The sequence below is a fragment of the Microtus pennsylvanicus genome, chromosome 2 (assembly GCF_037038515.1).
Source record: "Microtus pennsylvanicus isolate mMicPen1 chromosome 2, mMicPen1.hap1, whole genome shotgun sequence".
Classification (NCBI taxonomy): Eukaryota; Metazoa; Chordata; class Mammalia; order Rodentia; family Cricetidae; genus Microtus; species Microtus pennsylvanicus.
This window is the reverse complement of record NC_134580.1, coordinates 138,442,452-138,460,768: the sequence shown is the minus strand read 5'-3', so window position 1 is coordinate 138,460,768 and position 18,317 is coordinate 138,442,452. Positions and strand designations below refer to the sequence as shown.

General features: G+C 49.6%; 2 protein-coding genes across 2 annotated transcripts in view; both read right to left on the bottom strand.

The window, feature by feature from the left end:
* Hnf4a (hepatocyte nuclear factor 4 alpha) overlaps positions 1–1,875 on the bottom strand; it is a 64,276-nt gene extending 62,401 nt beyond the window's left edge. The window contains exon 1 of the mRNA XM_075962973.1: positions 1,508–1,875. Coding sequence (XP_075819088.1) covers positions 1,508–1,556 — 49 coding nt within the window. The 5' untranslated portion in view covers positions 1,557–1,875. The remainder of the gene's footprint in view (positions 1–1,507) is intronic.
* Positions 1,876–6,197: 4,322 nt separating this feature from the next.
* R3hdml (R3H domain containing like) lies at positions 6,198–17,222 on the bottom strand. The gene is made up of 5 exons (XM_075963920.1): positions 16,962–17,222; positions 13,523–13,641; positions 11,206–11,338; positions 9,551–9,666; positions 6,198–6,330 (listed from the first exon to the last, which is right to left on the bottom strand). The coding sequence occupies exons 1-5, from the start codon at positions 17,220–17,222 to the stop codon at positions 6,198–6,200; spliced, it is 762 nt and encodes a 253-aa protein (XP_075820035.1).
* Between the last annotated feature and the right edge of the window lie 1,095 nt (positions 17,223–18,317).

Here is an 18,317-nt window from a genome sequence, read left to right as displayed (position 1 = left end):
TCCAATCCAGTGAAATTGGCTCCATTTACAAAAGAGGAAGCTGGTTCAGAGAGGGAAGTGACTCCTCCAAGGTCATACTGATTGTATGTGGGATGGGTCCCAAGCCATTGATTCTTAAGCTTCTGCTACTTCCATGGTGTCACATTCTGCTTAGTAGTGAGTTAAAGCAAAGAATCCGAGACAAGCCAGAAGTGACAGTCCCTGACAAGTCACTGGTCTTCTGGCCTCTGCTAAGCATGACATCGAGAGCCTGATGGCACAGTTCAGTGGGTAAAGTACTTGCTGGCAAGGCTGATGACCTAAGTTTGATCCCTGGGACCCACATGATGGAAGGAGAAGACCAACTCCTAACGGATGTGCTGGCCTCCATTGGCACATTATGATGCAAGCATGTACACACACAAATAATAAGCAGGCAAATAAATGCATATTTTTTTAAAAGAATGATGTTAAATAATATTTACTGAGTCTGTGTGATGTCATGAGCTTTACATCTTGCCTCCATGTGGCCCTATGGATCCATGGCTCTAACTTTGTCTCCATGTCAAAGAAAACAGTGGAGGCACAGAGACATTCAAGGACTCAGACAATCATCCTATGGCTAGCAACAGAGCCAAGATGCATAGCATTCCAGTGGCCAAGCTCTGTATATATGTGCACATGTAATTTAGCTCCGTAAAATACACCAACTTATTATTATTATTATTTAATCTAGAATGTGCCTCAAGAGGAAAACATTCTCTTGGATCTCTCTCCCCAGAAACAAAACTGTCACCACTCCCTTTGTGTCCTCCCACGGAATTTTCTATGCAAATACAAACCCATGTGTACATATATAGGACCACATCCGTTTTGCTATCAGAAATATCCGCAGGTTTTTGCCGCAACCGAGACTTTCTGTCTGCACACACATCTGCATTCCTTTTCTTCAACAATGGGTCCACATTCCATTATAAATTCACACCATCCCCATTTGCTGGTCACCCAAAGCCTCTGCAGTCGGTGGGTACCACATTTCCCCAGCTTCACATGCCCAATGCAAGATCGACCTTATCCCCAGGGAGGGTAGAGAAACCAACAATTGTCCCCTGGGGTTCATCTGCCAAGGTCCCACCCCAGCTGGCTGCACAGTCAGGCTCAGTACCACTTTCAAGGGATTTCAACCACCACTGAAGTATCTGTCTGGGGACCCCTGCTTTCTACAGAATTACGGAAAGTTTCCCTGGGTGTTGGCTCTCAGAAAAGCCTTCTTTGAAAAGCACCAAACCCTGGCCGCAGGCTTCTGCAGCCCCTCCCAGGTCTGCCCACACGGCCACGGTCCTGTCAAGAGACCTTAATGAGCAAGGCCCAGCTTCTTCTGAGATTCTAGTTATTCTAAAAGAACCCCTGAAGGGTCTAGGGTCTTGGAGCCCATCAGAAACGTGGGGTTGTCCCATAGCCTCCATAGCCTGACCATGATCCTACCCTGTCCATTCATCTCCCAGCCCCAGAGGTTGGCTTTACTTACCATAAGGACTCGCCACTGGAGCCCCGAGGGGCGCGTTCACACTGACCATGACCAAGAGTACCCAGTTGGACACTGGGGGGCATGGAGGAGCTGGAGCCCACACACCGCAGCAGAGGGGCTACCGGGAGCCGGTCCACCAGGAAGGCAGTGAGCACAGCCAGCTGCCACCGCCCGGTTATCTTATTGATTCTTCTAATCACCCAAGGTGGGTGGATACGTTAAAGAGTAACCAGTCACTTAGGGAACCTGTGGCTGGGGATTGTCGCTTTTGCCATGGCAACGGCAACCTGGCTAGACCTGAGGTCCACTCAGGCCCCAGTCCTGGACTCTGGGGTTAGGAGAACCTGAAGCCAGATGTTGGAAACATCAGCCCTGCAACTTGGGAGAAGGGGTTGAGCGGGGCCTGGGGAGTTGAGTCCGTGATGGGTGGAGTTTTATGGCTCTGGACTATGGGTGTGACGAGTGCATGAAAAACGAGGGGAAGTGGAGGGAGGGGTAGAGGGGGAAGGAGGGTGGAGAATTACATTTATTGCACACCATACTGGATGCTGGGAGTTGAACATAGGCATTGCTAGGATTAATTAAACCTTGAGATAAAGGAGTTTGAGGGGGCTAGAGAGATAACTCAGTGGTTCAGATCACTGGCTGATCTTCCTGAGGGTCTCGGGCTGTATTCCCAGCACCCTCATGGCAGCTCACAGTTATCTGTAACTCCAGTTCCAGGAAACCCAATGCCCTCTTTTGGTCTCTACAGGCACCGGCACGCGTGTGACATACAGACATACGTGCAGGTAAAACACCCATACACATAAACTAAACCTAAAAGTAAATAAATAAAGGACAGTGAGGCTTGCCTCAAGAAGTTGCTTGCCTGGAGTCTCACACTGGGTGCAGAGAAGATCTGGGGTCACGGCTCTGGTTTGCCACTCATCTCTCAGGCCACCTGAGTACCTGCATGAGCGGCGTTCTGTGTTAAACAGTGATGTAAAAATGGGTCAAGCAGACATCACCTTCTCAATATGGAATTTGTGGAGTAACGGAAGAGACGAACCTTAATCACATCATAGTCAAAGGTAGGTGCTGTCTGGGATGGACCAGCTGGTGTACAGCCTTCTGCTGGCCTCCGGTCCTACTCCACAGGCAACCCGCTGTGGAAGTCTGCAGTCTGGTCTGAGACCTCTCGCACATGACAACCCACCACCTGGTTCTTTGTTTTTGTTTTTCGCTAACACCTCATTTCATTTGGCTCATTGTTGGAGCTCCCGGCCTGCCTTGGGATTCTCTAGTCTAGATCATCTCATGTTAAAACACTTTTCAAAAGACAAATTTGAAACTCAGAGGAATGAGAGACCCCAGCTTCCACCATTTTCTTGGTGATTCTTTGTGCTAAATTCTTCTGTTTCCTTATGGTAATTTCTCCACGATGGGTTGCCACACCTCCCAAACCAGCTAGCTGATTAACCCTTCCTCAGCCTCTTCTTCTGGGCACTTCTCCAGCCATTTCCAAGAAAGCACTACCTACTTGTCACTGACGGGTACCGCTCATCTCCATTCTCAGCCTCCGGAGTTCTCATCCGGGTTAAATCTCTAAGATTACTGTTACTTTAGCCACTCTGCTTCCCTCCCAGTCCCTTCCCCGAGGAAGCTCGAAGCCAGGAAGGACTTGAGTATCTCGCTTTCTTCCTGTCTACACTGAGCCAACCACTCATGCTGGAACGAAACAAAAACCCCTGAGAAGGTCGCAGACCTAGGATTTGCTGTGAGGACCAGGCTGGCCTTGAACTTACCGAGCTCGGCCTGCTTCTGTCTGCAGGGATGGGATTTAATATTTAACATTCCTCTTCAGTACTCCCTGATGGAGCCCTAAAACTGCTTTTCATGGTTTGTCCCCTGCCTATTTCCCTAACATGGGCCATCACACACACACATGCGCTCGCACACACGCTCACGCGTGTGAGGTGTTCTTTCAAGCCTTGTCAGTACCAGGCACCCTCTCCTCTAGCTCACAGCCCTCGTGTTTCTGGGGCACAACCATCCCTTCATAAAAGGAGAGAGAGGCCAGAGAGATGGATCTGTGGTTAAGGGCACCCATGCCACAGAGGACCCAGGTTTGGCTCCAGCACATGGCAGCTCACAGCTGTCTGATAACTCTAGTTCCTGGGGACCTGACACTCTCTTGTAGGCACCAGGCTCACAGTTATGCATATATCTATATACATGTGTGCAGTCAAAACACTCATATACATCAGATAAAAATAAATTAATTAAAATGAAAACTCCCATTGTCATGGATAATGGGGGAATGTATTCACATCTGTGAATGGGATATATAGGAAATCTTGAAACTTCTCTGTAGCCAAGGGTAACCCTGAACTAATTCTCCCACCTACTTCTCCTGTGTGCTAGGATTACAGGATGGGGATTTATCTGATACGAGGGATGGATCCTTGGGCTTCCTGCTTTCCAGGGAAGCCCTCCCCTAGCTGAGCTATCTCCCCAGCACAAGGCTTTTATCTGGAATAATAAACTTGCAGCTGTATCCTTGGCCTTCTTTCACTCACTTCCAGCTTTTGGAAACCGTCACACTTTCTCTTCTGCCAAGCAGAGTAATAAAACCCACACCTGTGCTGCTGCGGATTGCCCACCCCCTCCCTACTTCAGGCAGAGCCCCGCTACCCTCAACCACTCTCACCCAACCCCATTTTCTTCGCTTGATTTCTCACCCCTGGAAGTGAAAGGGGATTCACTAAGAGCCATGGCCGGAGACCAAAGGGCTGTATTGGTCCTGGAAAGGGATAAGAGTGACATGCGCCAGTCAAGGCCTGGTGGAGACGATCAGGGAGAAGACTCCGTTGTTCCAGCAATTCACAGAGGCTCTGAGTGAAGGGGTGAATTTTCTGTTCAGTCTGAGCTCTTTCTTTGAATGGAGCCCTCTCTAGTTCACAGGGAGTGGGCCCCACAGCAAGAGGGCAAGGTCTGAAGGAGGAAATTTTACTATCTCTACAGACAAAAGGACTTTTGTGTTTTATGATCTCTGGGTGAGATGGGGTGGGGAGAGGGGAAATGGTTTATTGGAATGAAAATGACATTGCAAGGGAGAGAACCAGTCTGTAGAGGCGAAGAAGGAATAGTACACTGTGTAGTGATGGGCAGAGGGAGACAGAGCAGGGCAGAGGGAGGCAGAGCAGGGCAGAGGGAGACAGCAGGGCAGAGGGAGTGCAGGGATGGGCAGAGGGAGACAGCAGGGCAGAGGGAGACAGAGCAGGGCAGAGGGAGACAGAGCAGGGCAGAGGGAGACAGAGCAGGGCAGAGGGAGACAGAGCAGGGCAGAGGGAGACAGAGCAGGGCAGAGGGAGGCAGAGCAGGGCAGAGGGAGACAGAGCAGGGCAGAGGGAGGCAGAGCAGGGCAGAGGGAGACAGAGCAGGGCAGAGGGAGACAGAGCAGGGCAGAGGGAGGCAGAGCAGGGCAGAGGGAGGCAGAGCAGGGCAGAGGGAGACAGAGCAGGGCAGAGGGAGACAGAGCAGGGCAGAGGGAGACAGAGCAGGGCAGAGGGAGGCAGAGCAGGGCAGAGGGAGGCAGAGCAGGGCAGAGGGAGGCAGAGCAGGGCAGAGGGAGACAGAGCAGGGCAGAGGGAGGCAGAGCAGGGCAGAGGGAGTGCAGGGATGGGCAGAGGGAGACAGCAGGGCAGACAGAGTGCTACAGAGAAGATTGTCAGAGGCAGAAATTGTTCCTTGGCCAACTTGGGGTTGTGTTGTTTCATTGGAGAGGCTCCAGGAAGGTCAAAAAAGTATGAATTCAAACTCAATTATGTATGAGACAAGGCTGGACCCTATGGTCATTCTAGAAAGTGTACCAAGGGTGGGGATATGATATGCACAAACAAACAAACAAAAATCGTTAGGACCTGAAATTTATCCAACCTAGGAGGAAATCATCAGTCCCGGAAGGCTGGCAGAAAGGCTGGATTTAGATGGCTGGAGGCAAGACTTAGGTGAAAGCTGTTTCATTGCTGTCATTTTCGGTTGTTATCCTTAACTTGCTGTGTAGCTGAGGGTGGCCTTCAGCATCTAATCCTCTTGACTCCAGTTCCTGAATGCTGGGATCATAGGCGGACACCACCGTGCCAGGGTTGTGCAGTGCCAGGGCCCGTGCTTGCTAGGCAAGCAAGTATCATTGAGCTACAGCCCCAGGTTGAGAATGTTTGACAAAAGCCTTTCGCTAGGTGGACAGTCTTGGGTTAGAAGCTTCAGAGTCACAGACGAAGCTTCCTATTTTGTTCCCAGTAGCCCTCGCTCCAGAGAATCAGGCAAATAAAAAAGGCAGGTCTTGCTGGGCATAGTGGTATAAATCTAATCCCAGCACTCTTAGAGGCAAAGGCAGGCAGATCTCTGAGTTCAAGGCCAGCCTGGTCTATAGAGTGAGTTTCAGAACAGCCAGGTCTACACAGAGAAACCCTGTCTTGAAAAACAAAAACAAAACAAAACCAAAAAGAAAAAAAAAAGCATTTTTCCCTAGATATTATAGAAAAGAAAGACTTTACTAAGGAAGGGAGAGGAGATACCTTTGGCATGTACTGGACATTTAAGAAAAGGAGTTTATAAAGAACTGTAGGGTTGCCCAACCCCTGTTTCCCTCTCAACTTTGAGGAGGGAGCACGCCCAACCAGGGACACCAAAAGATTGGGTTAGTTTAGATCCATGGGAGCCTGTTGGATTTGAGTCCAGAGAAGCACATGTTGCTGTTGCAGTTGCCTTGGTAACTGGAGGGACAGGCAGAACATGGCTTCCCAGTCTTGTAGGGCGCCTCCCCAATCCAGTTGCCCCTACAAAAGAACAGGCCCAGGGGAAACAACATTAGGGAATGTTTAGGTGAAATAGCCTTCACAGATTTCCACATTTCCACCCTGGGGTCCACTGTGCATGGGACCTTGAACATGGCACTTCTGTAAGCCCTGGTTTCTTTCTCTGCAAACCCAGCAGGTCTCTCCTCCATAGGGATGCAGACAACAGCACAAATACAACCTGTGCATATGAGCACAGCATCACTGTCCTTGGAAAATACTGACATTCTATAAGGGTTGGCTTTCTCGCCTTCTCCCAGTCTCCCTGGAGGGGGCAGATTTGGGTTCTGGTCCTGAGTTCTCATCCTGGTGACAGACTGAGCCACTTCGTTTCTTGGAAACTGATATTATTCTCTGAATAAGATAAATGAGACAGTGTCTATGAAAATGATGTGAAATGACCCATGGAAAAAACCCCTTTGCTATATGTATATTGTGCAAATGGGAGCTTGATAATTAGCTGATGAGGATAACGAGGCATGAGTAGCCCCTCGTGGAGCCTCATTAAGGCCACGACCCTCCGCGTCTTCAAGGCTTAATCTAGGTACTCAGCTGTAGAGCTACCCTCTCAAAAGACCTCCACCTTTTACGGAAGAGAATAGGGAACTATTGCCTAATGGTATAGAGATTTCTCCGGGCTGACGGAAAAGGGAAAAGTTTAGAAGGGATGGATAAATAGTTGATAGAGAGCTTGCCTAGCATGTACAAAGCCCCAGGTTCAGTTCCCAGTACCACAGGTCCATAATTCCAGCACTTGGAGGTGAGGGGATTAGAACAGGATCAACATTTGCTAATTAATGAGGTAAAAGCCAACTGGGGCTACGTGAGACCTTGTCTCAAAAGAAACAACAGAGCCAGCAAGATGCCTCAGCAGGTCAAGGCAGTTGCCGCCAAGCCCAGGGACCTGAGTTCAATCCCCAGGACCCACATGGTAGAAGGAGAGAATCAACTCCAAGAGGTTTTCCTCTGGCCTCCACTTGTGCACTGAGGTGTGTGGATACCACCCCTACAAACAAATGACTGTAATAGAGATAAATAAAATGGCAATGCTTGCACAATATTATGGTAATAATTGTCGCTGAATTCTTCACTTAAAAAAGACTCAATGGTATCTTTTATGTTATATTTTACTAAAACTTTAAGTATGATTTATTGTGTCTCTGTGACATGAAAACAGCTGTAGAGAAGAGATAAAGGAATTGTAACCCCACGTTTCAATAAAACTTTATTTAAAATGGGCCACAAGCTAGGTTTGGCCATGAGCCATAGTTCTCAGAGTCCTGCCTTACAGAATCTCATCACTAGCTGTGCCCTAGCTAGGAGGCAGGTGGTCCGCATCTGTAATCCTAGTACTTGGGAGGCCGAGGCTGGGGATTTATGAGTTTGAGGCCAGTTTGGGCTATGTGGCAAATTTCAGGCCAGCCTGGACCATATAAAGAGACCCTGTCTCAAACAAACAAACAAACAAACAAACAAAAAACAAAACAAAATGACAACAACAAGCAGCAATGAAATAAAACAAATCTTAACAATTCCAGAGTGCCCTTAGCGGCAGGCTTGGTTAGTATACACTTCACTTGCCCCTCAACTGGCTGAGACCCTTCACAGCGTTCTCTCTTCCTCCTTGCTCTTGCCACAGGCTACCCCCGTATCTTATCTCTGGCCCTACTGTCTGTTGTCAGTTATCTACAACTCCTAAGGCTTTTTATTTTTTTCCAGTCTAAGCGAGCGAATACTCCTTATAGCCGGAAACGGAATCCACCCTCCATTCCCCCTCCCCACAAAAAAGTAATTGGGTTGGTTTTATGTGTTGCTTGTTTTGTTTTTGCTTCTGAGACTGGACGTTTTGTAGCCCAGGCTGGACCTCACTATGTAGCCTAGGTGACCATTTACTACTGACCCTCCTGCCTCCTACTTCATTGTGTTGAGATTACACCAAGCGCCACCAGGCATGGCAAGTGCTTAGGAAAGGATGTGCTTCTGATTTCATAACAGGCTTCATTCATTTTTTTCGCCCATCCATGGAGCTCTTCAGAATGTCCATGGATATTAGGATTAGTGTCAGATATAATAAATTGTATTTTTTAAGGATCCTCTTGGAAGCCAGGCATGGGGGGGAGGGAATTCACCTATAACCCCAACAATCAGAAGGTCAAGGCTGGGGACCCAGAAGTTCAATCATCTTCACTGGGAATCTGACGACAGCCTGTGCTACAAAAGAGCCTGTCTTAAAAAAAAAAAAAAAAGAAAGAAAGAAAGGAAGGAAGGAAGGAAGGAAGGAAGGAAGAAAATAGACTCTAGAATGAGGAGGGTTGGGGTGGGGAGGTCTGGATGATAAACTCAAAAGAAGTTGTTTGGTTTCTGTTTGTTTAAACTCTTGAGGGTAATTTCTGCTTTAAAAAAAAAAGATAATGGCTAAACTGGGTTGTTCTGTCCTAATCCCAGCTCTGGGGAAACTGAGGCAGAGTCTAATCCCCTGCAGGCTTGAGGCCACTCTCGGCTAAGAAGTGAGTTCCAGGCCAGTCTAGGTAACAGAGTGAAACCTGTCTCAAACAAACAAACAAACAAACAACAACAAAAACCAGGTTTTTTTTTTTTTTCTCATTTTGAGCTGAAACTCTGTAATGCCCGTAAGGCTGCGTTCTGATACTGGATAGGAACTTATCTTGCCATTTCCCCGTGTTTCCATTAGATTTGTATAAAGATGGCTCCTGGTCTCCTGCCTACCTACGTGCTGCGGGGTGAGTCTGGGAGAGCTGCGCATGCTCTGTTCGTCTTTGCTCTTCCGTCCAATCCGCCCTCCCAAGAGCAGGTGCTCTTAGCTGTTTCTTGGGGTGAGCTCAGAGGGCTAGCACTACACCTATTTGCTCAGCGATGCCTGGCGTTGGTGTGAAAGGCCGGCTTTATGGTGAAGTATTAGCCACTTGGTGGGCAGCTGGGCCAATTCAGGCCACAATCCCCACCCCCTCACCCACCTTTCGGCCCTTTCTCTGTCTGTCCCCTACGCCCATGTCTTGGGCACAGATGAAGGATTCTTGGCTTAGGCTGTGTCTTAAAAGGTAGCCTACTTGCCTAGCTTGTATAAGACCCAGTTCTGGTGCCACAAAACAAACAAACAGACAAAAGGCTTTGTCAATTGAGTCTCTTAAATTGCCCAAACCATTAGAGCACTGAGCAGGAGGAACCCTGGTGCGGTACTCACTTAATGGCGTAGTTGCAGACCAGGTACACAGCCTGATGCCAGGTGCTGCCCCATACATGGATGCTGCTGCAGGTGTGAAGGGCGCAGCCCAGCTGGCTGGAGGATGCCCACACCATCTGTGGAAGCACAGAGACTGGTAGGCCGAGGTTAGAGGAGCCCGAGAACCCTGGGAAGCATGGTCACTAGACCCCACTCCTGCGGAGTACAGACTGGGTGAAGTCTTGGGGCCTGGAGCCGGAGGACGGTAGAAGAGACCATGTCTGCCTATCCTAAGGGGTTGGAGGATGGCTTAAAACATTTATTATGAGCCGGGCGGTGGTGGTGCATGCCTTTAATCCCAGCACTTGGGAGGCAGAGACAGGCAGATCTCTGTGAGTTCGAGGCCAACCTGGTCTACAAGAGCTAGTTCCAGGACAGGCTCCAAAGCTACAGAGAAACCCTGTCTCAAAAAACCAAAACAACCAACCAACCAACCAAAAAAAAAAAAAAAGCCAACAACAACAACAAAACATTTATTTTGCAATAGAATGTTTTTCAAAAATAACGTTTAACTGAAACCAGCAGTAAGGAATGTGTTTCATATTGCTACATGGAGAAATAGGTGCAGGGGGTACAGAAGCCGGCTGAAAGAAGCAGGGGTTCAGCACAGTAGTAGAGCTCATGCCTCGTGGTTCTAAGCCCTTGGGTATACCCAGCATGCCAAAGAATGGTATAAAGCAATATTTATCCATATCGTGTGTGATACGTTACTGTTTTCTATACGCTTTCATTTATTTTTTCTTTTTAAGATTTTCCTCTTAGTGACAACCTTTGAAAGCCACTGTAGTGTTGGAGGTTAAACTTTGGAATCACACACGCTTGGATCAGCATCTCAATATCACCTGCTGTGTGAGTTTTCCTGAGTCTCTGACCCTCTCTGTGCCTCTGCGCTTTGCTGGGAAGGTGGAGGTAATGATGTCCTATGAGTTTGTTGTTGTTGTTGTTGTTGCTGCTGTTTTGAGACACTCACTATGTTTTGAACCTCACTATGTACCCCTGGGTGGCCTAGAGCTTGCTCTGTAGACCAGGCTGACCTTGAATTCACAGTGCCTTCCAAGTGCTGAGCCTAGATGCACGCACCACCACATCTGGCTGGTTTTTTTTTTTAAAGATAGTTGGAAAGGGCTGGGGTATAGCTCGGTGGTAGAACAAAGCAGATAGTAGGAGTTTGGAGAAACAGAAAATACTCAGAATGTTCAAAACAATACAATGGCAGGGTATAACGCCTGTAATCTCAGAAGGTGAAGCAGGAGGATGTCTCTGAGTTCAAAGCCTGTGAGAGCTTGTATTTCAATATAATTCATCTCAGTGCATGGTCTACACAGCTTTCCAGGAATGTCTACATAAAGGAAAGCACACACTGGGAACGGTGGGCTGGCCTATAGTCCCAGCACACACTGGGAGTGGTGGGCTGGCCTATAGTCCCAACACTCAGGAAGCTGAGACAGGAAAATGCAGAGTGAGAGACCAGCTTGGGATACTCAATGGCTCTGTCTACAGAAAGAAGCAAAAGGAAGCCCATGGGCCTGTGTTTTCATTCTCATTCTGCCGCCCCCCATTACTCTCTGAGGTGCCAGGTTCTGTTGAGTAGCAGCACTCCTGGCTGGCAGAGTTACCTGGGTATAGTGGGAGCAAACAGGACCCCTGCAGAGCTGAGGGCAGTGTGGGGCACAGTCCTTCGGAGCTGGGAATGAGTAATACCGCTTTTCCTCAGACCAAGACTTCACGAGATCTACCACAGAACGGTACCTGGGGAGGCCGAGAACATGGAAGACGGTGAAGGGAGGATGGAAAAGTCACCAACTTGTTGGTGAGTCCCCTCATACTCTGGCACATCCCCCATCTGTAAGATGGTAGGATGTAGACAGGTCGTACTTACCTCAGGGGTTATGGTCTGAGGAGCGATTGAGGAGGGCGACGAAGCGCTCACCTGTGTTTGGCACATGGCGCTCAGTAGAGCTATGTGAAGAGCCAGTGGTGACACTTCAGACACAACTATAATTTTAGGGAAAGAGAGGCATGCAGGACCATCAGGCTATCCCAGGAAGCTCTCTGCAGACTGAAGTACCTGATAGGGTCTGAGGACTTTCTCCATACCTGCCCGAGGAGATCAGGCCTCCCAAACAACTCTCTCTGGGACAGAGTTTAGAAGCAGTCTTGTGCTGGAACTTGAGGCTGTGCTGAATTAAACCACATGAAACTTCCTGCTGGTCCCCTCAAACTTACAAAAGTCGGATGTTCCTTCAGTTCTTGGACTTACTCTGGGCTTTTTCCCGGATGACTTCCCTGAGGAGGCTCTCTGCTGCCCTTCACCATCCCTCTCACGGAGGCTCCCTTTCTTGAGACAGCGTCTGTCTCTGTAGCTCAGGCTGGCCTTGAACTCACAGAGACTGGCCTGCCCTTGCCTCCAGACTGCTGGGATTAAAAGTGTTGCCTCTACAGCTGGCTCTCCCTATCTCTCTTAGTCTCAGTTTTAACAAAAAAGATTAAATGTTGGAGCTGGAGAGGTGGCACGGAGGTCAAGAGCACTGGTTGCTCTCCCAGAGATCCAAGTTCAGGGCACCAGAGTGCATGTGACAAACACATATACACATAAATGTAAAATGTTTTTTTAAAAAGACTTATTTTAAATTGTGTGTGTGTCTGTGTATGTGTGTATTACCGTCAGCTTTCCTTTCCTGGACTGCCCACTGGTATTTTATCTTACTCTTCATCATTATGTTGAACAGGCAGGCGTGGGCCAAAGAGCAGACAGGGGTGGCCTGGGAGTAGTCACACTGGCAAAGTGCGACTGTGCCTCCGCTCTTCACACCCTTTCTCGGTGAGTTTCAGAACGGCTGGCCATCAGGCCGCGGAGAGTGCAGCAGAGTGAAGAAGCTCATTGTGGGAGAGCGTGTGTGAGCTTGAGGAATGACCCGGTCACTGAGGTCAGTTCTGCAGGGCTCCGAGAGACCAGTCACAATCCCCAAGCTTGGCACTGGCTCCAACCAGTTGGTGACATGCAAAGGTGCAGAAGGGCCCAGAGGGGCCAGAAACTCAATCGTCGGGACCAACCCTGATCCGTCTGAGGGCATGGCAAACCGATAGGATGGGGAGGGCCGTGTTTTCCTAATGTCCTCAATTGGTTGAATAAAACTGTGACATATGACCGTCTCTTAAATGTTTATGTGTGTGTCTGTGTGCACACACATGTGTTCGTGTGAGGCATGTGTCTACATGTGGAGGCCAGAAGTCAAACCTAGGCATCATTTCTTAGATGCCATCTACCTTGTCTTTTGAGGTAGAGTCTCTCACTGGCCAAAAAATCTGCCTGGCCAGTGATCCCCAGGGATCTTCCTGCCTCTATTTCCCCAGGGCTAAGGTTACAGGCATGCGCTGTTGTGCTCGGCTCTTTGTGGGTTCTGGGGATTGAGCACAGGTCCTTGTGCTTGCCAGACAAACACTTCACTACTGGAGCGTCTCCTCAGCCCTTGTTACTGTCTTATGAAACTCACAAGTCTAGAAATAGCTAATCTAGGTCAAAGGAGACCCCAAGTTTTGGAACATAGGTCAAACTTCCTCAGAACTCAGGCGCCCGTGTTCTGACTCAGAAGCTGGCCTGGTGACAAAAGCCAGGCTGGCAGTTCAGTTCCATTGCCATTCCTGGGCCCTATGTCCTCACCTCCTAACCCCTGTCCTCGTTCTTCTCCCCACAGCCCTCACCACCTTATTAAGCACGCGAGTCTTCCTATCCATTCTTGCTCTCTCAAGTAGCATGAGCTCCAGTTTATCTGCCCAGTATTGCAGCTATGGATGAGTTAGTTTCTATATGTGCAGAGTTCATCTGCCTGGTTCATCCCAGTAACCACCACCGCGCGTAGCACGGGGTCAGAGTAAGTACTCGGCGTCCATGTGTCCAACGACTGAATGAAGAAAGGGCAGAGATTCACTCACCGGCCGGAATGGATCGAGAGGTTCTGGCCCACATATTTCATCAGCTGTGAGGGCCCATGGGCCCAGATGCACTGGGTGGCCCAGGCTTCAGCAGACCTGGCCAGCTGCTCATCCCAAACCTGATGAAAGAACGACCAGGAACTTGCTGCAGGGTAAAGAACCACCATGACCAAAGCGGGGTGCAAACAAGCCCACTTACCTGGCACCGTGCTTCCTCAGTCTCCCGAGATCAACACACCCACGTAGAGATCAGAAAACAGAGGTTCAAAGACTTTGACTCCGCGGTCAAGCACAAATCCATAGCTGAGCCAGAGTCTATGCTCAGGTCTCTGGCCCAGGGCCCTGTGCTCTTTCTTCCTCACTAGACCTCAAAGATAAAGTCCTCAGCTCTGCTTGGAATCCTGGGGCATTTGTTTAATAGTTATCAGCACTTCCTATGTGTGACTGAGCCCAGAATGAAGAAGAATCATTGATTCTAAGTTTGCAGTATTCTCATTTAAAAATTGAATTCAAGACCTCTTTTAAAAGCTTGAAAACACGTAAAAAAATCTAAGATTAAAAATAATGAAAACAGGACATGGAAGTGCACACCTTTAATCCTGGCATTCAAGAGGCAAAAACAGATGGATATCTATATCTATCTATATATATGACATCAACAGAAGGCAAAGTGGGACATTCTACATCTCTCATCACGCCTGTACCCTTCCCCAACAGTCTCCAACCAGAAATACTCCCCGTAATCCAGACATATAGAGCACAAATGGCTGTGTAAGCTCGGTTCTATAGTCAATTCTTCATTTGACAAGACAGGTGACCTTGGTGATTCTTCTACATCAATGCCTATTAAACCCCCTCCTTAACCTTCTTCGTAGTTATATAAATGTCCAGTGTGGAAATTCTTCACAGTTTATAGCTGGGGGGCAGGGTTATCTCTTTTAAAAGAAATACTAGTTCCTAGGGTTGGAGAGATGATTCAGAGAACAAGAGCACTTACTGGTGACCTGGGTTTGGTTCCCAGCACCCACATGGCAGCTCACAACTGCCTATAATTCCAGTTCTAGAGGATGACACCCTCCTCTGTTTAAGAGAAGCCTGGACTACATGAGACAGGGAAAAATTGGGAGACGTGGGAAGAGAGAAGAGCCTTACCCTACAATTCAGAGTCTGGCTAAAGTCTCCCACCAGCTGAGCTTTGAGGACTCAAACACAGCTAATAACATTCTCCACTGATGACAAGACCTTTTCTCAAAACCAAACTAAGGGCCGGAGAGAGATGGCTCAGTCGTTAAGAGCTCTTCCAGAGGACCGGGGTTCAATTCCCTATATCCACATGAAGGTTCAGAATCATTTGTAACTTCACTTCCAGGGGATCCAAAGCCTCCTCTGACCTCCCTGGGTACGAGGCACACACATGGTACACAGGCATTCATGTAGGCCCAACACCCATACACATAAAAATAAATAAATAAAATTGTAACAAGCAACACCCTCAAACCCAGTTTCCTCCCAACTGTGACTCCCTGGAATTCTCTGTGTTAGTATTTGTTCACTCAGCAAATATTGAACAATAGTCTTTGGCACCAAGGCCTCAGTCTAGCAAGGAAATGACCTGTCAAACAAGCATGACTCACGGCAACCCCAGGGCATGTGGGAATGTGGGACAGACGTGACCCAGACCTTCTTGGTGCTTGGAAGAAAGGTTTCAGGAGTGAGGGTCGTTTAGTCTCACCCTGATCTGCAGGCACAAGCCACCGAGCAAAAGAGAAATGGGACGTAAGAAGCTCCCACCCCACCCCACCCTACCCCACCCCACCCCACCCTACCCCACCCCTTTGCTGCCTCCGCTTTTTAGGGAAAGCAGAGAGAGAAGGAGAGAAGGAACAAAGTAGAAGCAGTGCGACCCTCCCCAGCATCTCTGGAGGGAGTAGCTGGCTTGCCTCTCCCAGCATCCCTGGAGGGAGTAGCTGGCTTGTTTCTCCCAGCATCCCTGGAGAGTAGCTGGCTTGCTTCTCCCAGCATCCCTGGAGGGAGTGGCTGGCTTGCTTCTCCCAGCATCCCTGGAGGGAGTAGCTGGCTTGCTTCTCCCAGCATCCCTGGAGGGAGTAGCTGGCTTGCTTCTCTCGGCATCCCTGGGGGAGTAGCTGGCTTGCTTCTCCCAGCATCCCTGGAGGGAGTAGCTGGCTTGCTTCTCCCAGCATCCCTGGAGGGAGTGGCTGGCTTGCTTCCTGTGCTCTATACCGTAGGCAGTAAGTAAACACCTGCTGAGGCTAGTGCCACCCATACCGCTGGTGCTCAATTAATGTGTCATTTATTTGGGAACTAGAGGCCTTCTGCGTGGCAGTTTCAGCATTCATAAATGAGTGAAGGAGTCAGCAAACAGATAAATGGCAGTCGGTCCACCCCACCCCCGCTGCCTGCCATCCAGTTCTGGACCCTTCCCAATTGCCTCCTGACATGTGATATTGGCCTCTATATCTTGTTGGTGACTTTTAGTTTTTCTTGCCACCCTCACCCCCCATCCCAAACAAGTAGTCTTCTTGAGGGAGTAAGCCTGGTTCTCCATGGTATCCAGAAAAGGCTTAGCACTGTGTCTGGCTTCATGAAGGAGTTAGTGCACAGAGAATGCTGAAAGGGAGCCGCCTTTCCACTTGTTAGGCAGGAGGAGGCCTATCTGCTGTCTCTTTTCCTAAAGACGCCTGTATGGGCTGACGGCTGTCTCTCCAGGCTTTGGGGACAATGGTCCTGGGGAGGAGTTGTGATAGGGGGATTTTCCGCCTCCACCCTGGGGGCTGACTGAGCTAAGGGACATTAGGACTGACAGAAGAAGACACCCCAACCTGCACTGAGATTTGGCTCCTGGCCTTCCTCAACCCAAGATACACTGGTGCCTGCCTGTCCTCCACTGGGGCTGGGAATGAATGGTGGGGGGGGGGGGGTTAAGCCACCGCTCTGCTGAGAGATGATGGTCTGGAAAGCACCATTGTCTCCCACCCCCTGCAGGTTCCCAGTGTGGAGGCAAAATTCTTGGGCTGCATATTGTGTTAATTGAAACTCCCAGTTTAGCAGCAGGCAGACCAGGCTTGCAATCCAGGCTGGGAGACCTTAGGCAAACCTGTCCTCTGACTCTCAATCCCTTCATTTTGGAAAACAGATAAAATACTGTCTTGAAAGAAAGAGGGTTATGTGAAGGCCTGGCAGGGCGCAAAGATGCCTTACAGATAGCATTCTTCTCTCTCCATCCCCACACACGCCCATTCGCTGAGGATTTATGCCACGACCTTACTTTCTGCATCTGTCAAATGGATTGCTTATTGTCTCCGTTCGCTTGGGCTAGGCGGGCAGATGGTCCAGTACTTTCAAGTCAGCCAGCCACTGCAAGCCACAGTGAGCAGACTGGTGTTGGCTGAGAGGTGCACCGGGAAGGCTTTGGACTCACCATATACTCCATGTTGGCAGCAGGCGGGTGTACACTGGCCCGGATGTGGTTGTGATAATCCAGCAAGGCGCTCATGTCCCTGGCAGAGATATGGCGTTTCCGGCGGTACCGGGGCACCCCCAAGCCAGACAGGGGCCACACAGCTATGTTCTTGGGTCGGCCCAGGACCAGTGTGGTGTTGGGCATCCTTAAGGCCCCCACTGTGTGGCCTGTCCAGAGGAGAAGGCCTGCCAGGCCCACGATGCTGGCCAGAAGAGGCATAGCTGTCTGGGATCGTGTACCTGTCTGGTGCCGAGCACAGCTGCTGCCTAGGAGAGGTGGGTATGAGAATGCCAAACCCTGAGAGGTCTCCCTGGACACTGCCAGTCCAGAGAATATTCTCTGGGAACTTGGCAGAGATCCTCTGGCCCAGCTCTGGTCCAGATACTCAATACGTCCTCCTTCCTCCCCTGTGGACTCAGTTGGTTAGGTGATCAGAAGAAATGCCCAGACAGTGGCTAATCCAGACTGGACCCTGGAGTGGCAAAGTGTTACCACTTCAAAGTCAGGGCCCTGTCACATTTGCCCGGGAGTCAGACATCTCCTCTGGCCAAACACCCTTTACCAATCCCATAATGTTGGGCTCATTTGATGCCCACAGAAGCAGAACGGGCCCTTTTCTCAGTGCAGCAGCCTCAGGATGGAGGGGGTGACATGGGAAGGACAGATGGCAGAGGATGGCAGAGGCAGAAGGGACACTGGAGGTCAGAGAAAAAGACAAGAGAGACCAGAGAAGGGAAATAGAATGGGAGAGAAAAGAGGAGAGAAGACAAGAGAGGGCAGGAGAGGAGAGGAGAGAAGGGAGGCCAGGAGAGGTCAGCGTAGACCGGGCTTCAAGTTCTCTAGGGCACATACCCAGAACAGGCAGCCTCAGGAGGTGGCTGAGAAGGCAGGGACTTCTGCAGATATCCTGGTAGCGCAGCACTTTCAACAGTTCCTGGGGAGCAACGGCATCTGACGTCCCATCTATCAGCCCCCTCCTTGTCTAGCCAGCACATTCAGAGAGAGGCTCCGCCTGCCTCTTCTGTGGGCTTTTCCCTCCAGCCCTTTGCTGTCTGGAGTGTGCAGGGGCTGTGGCTAAGCTGCCAGCTGAGCGGGGGTATAGCAAAGGGGTAGGAGCCTGGGAGGACATGCATCCAGAGAGATCCCAGACCCAGTGGAGGCCTCTACTTGCCAAACCCCTGTAGAATAAGGCAGCAGGAGAGAGTTCCGACTTCTCCCTAGGAAGCCCTCCATTCTCAGAATGGGCAGACATGATGGGATCCAGGTATGAACATGTTCCATGTGTCACACCTTGGGATGAGAGCTTTATACACA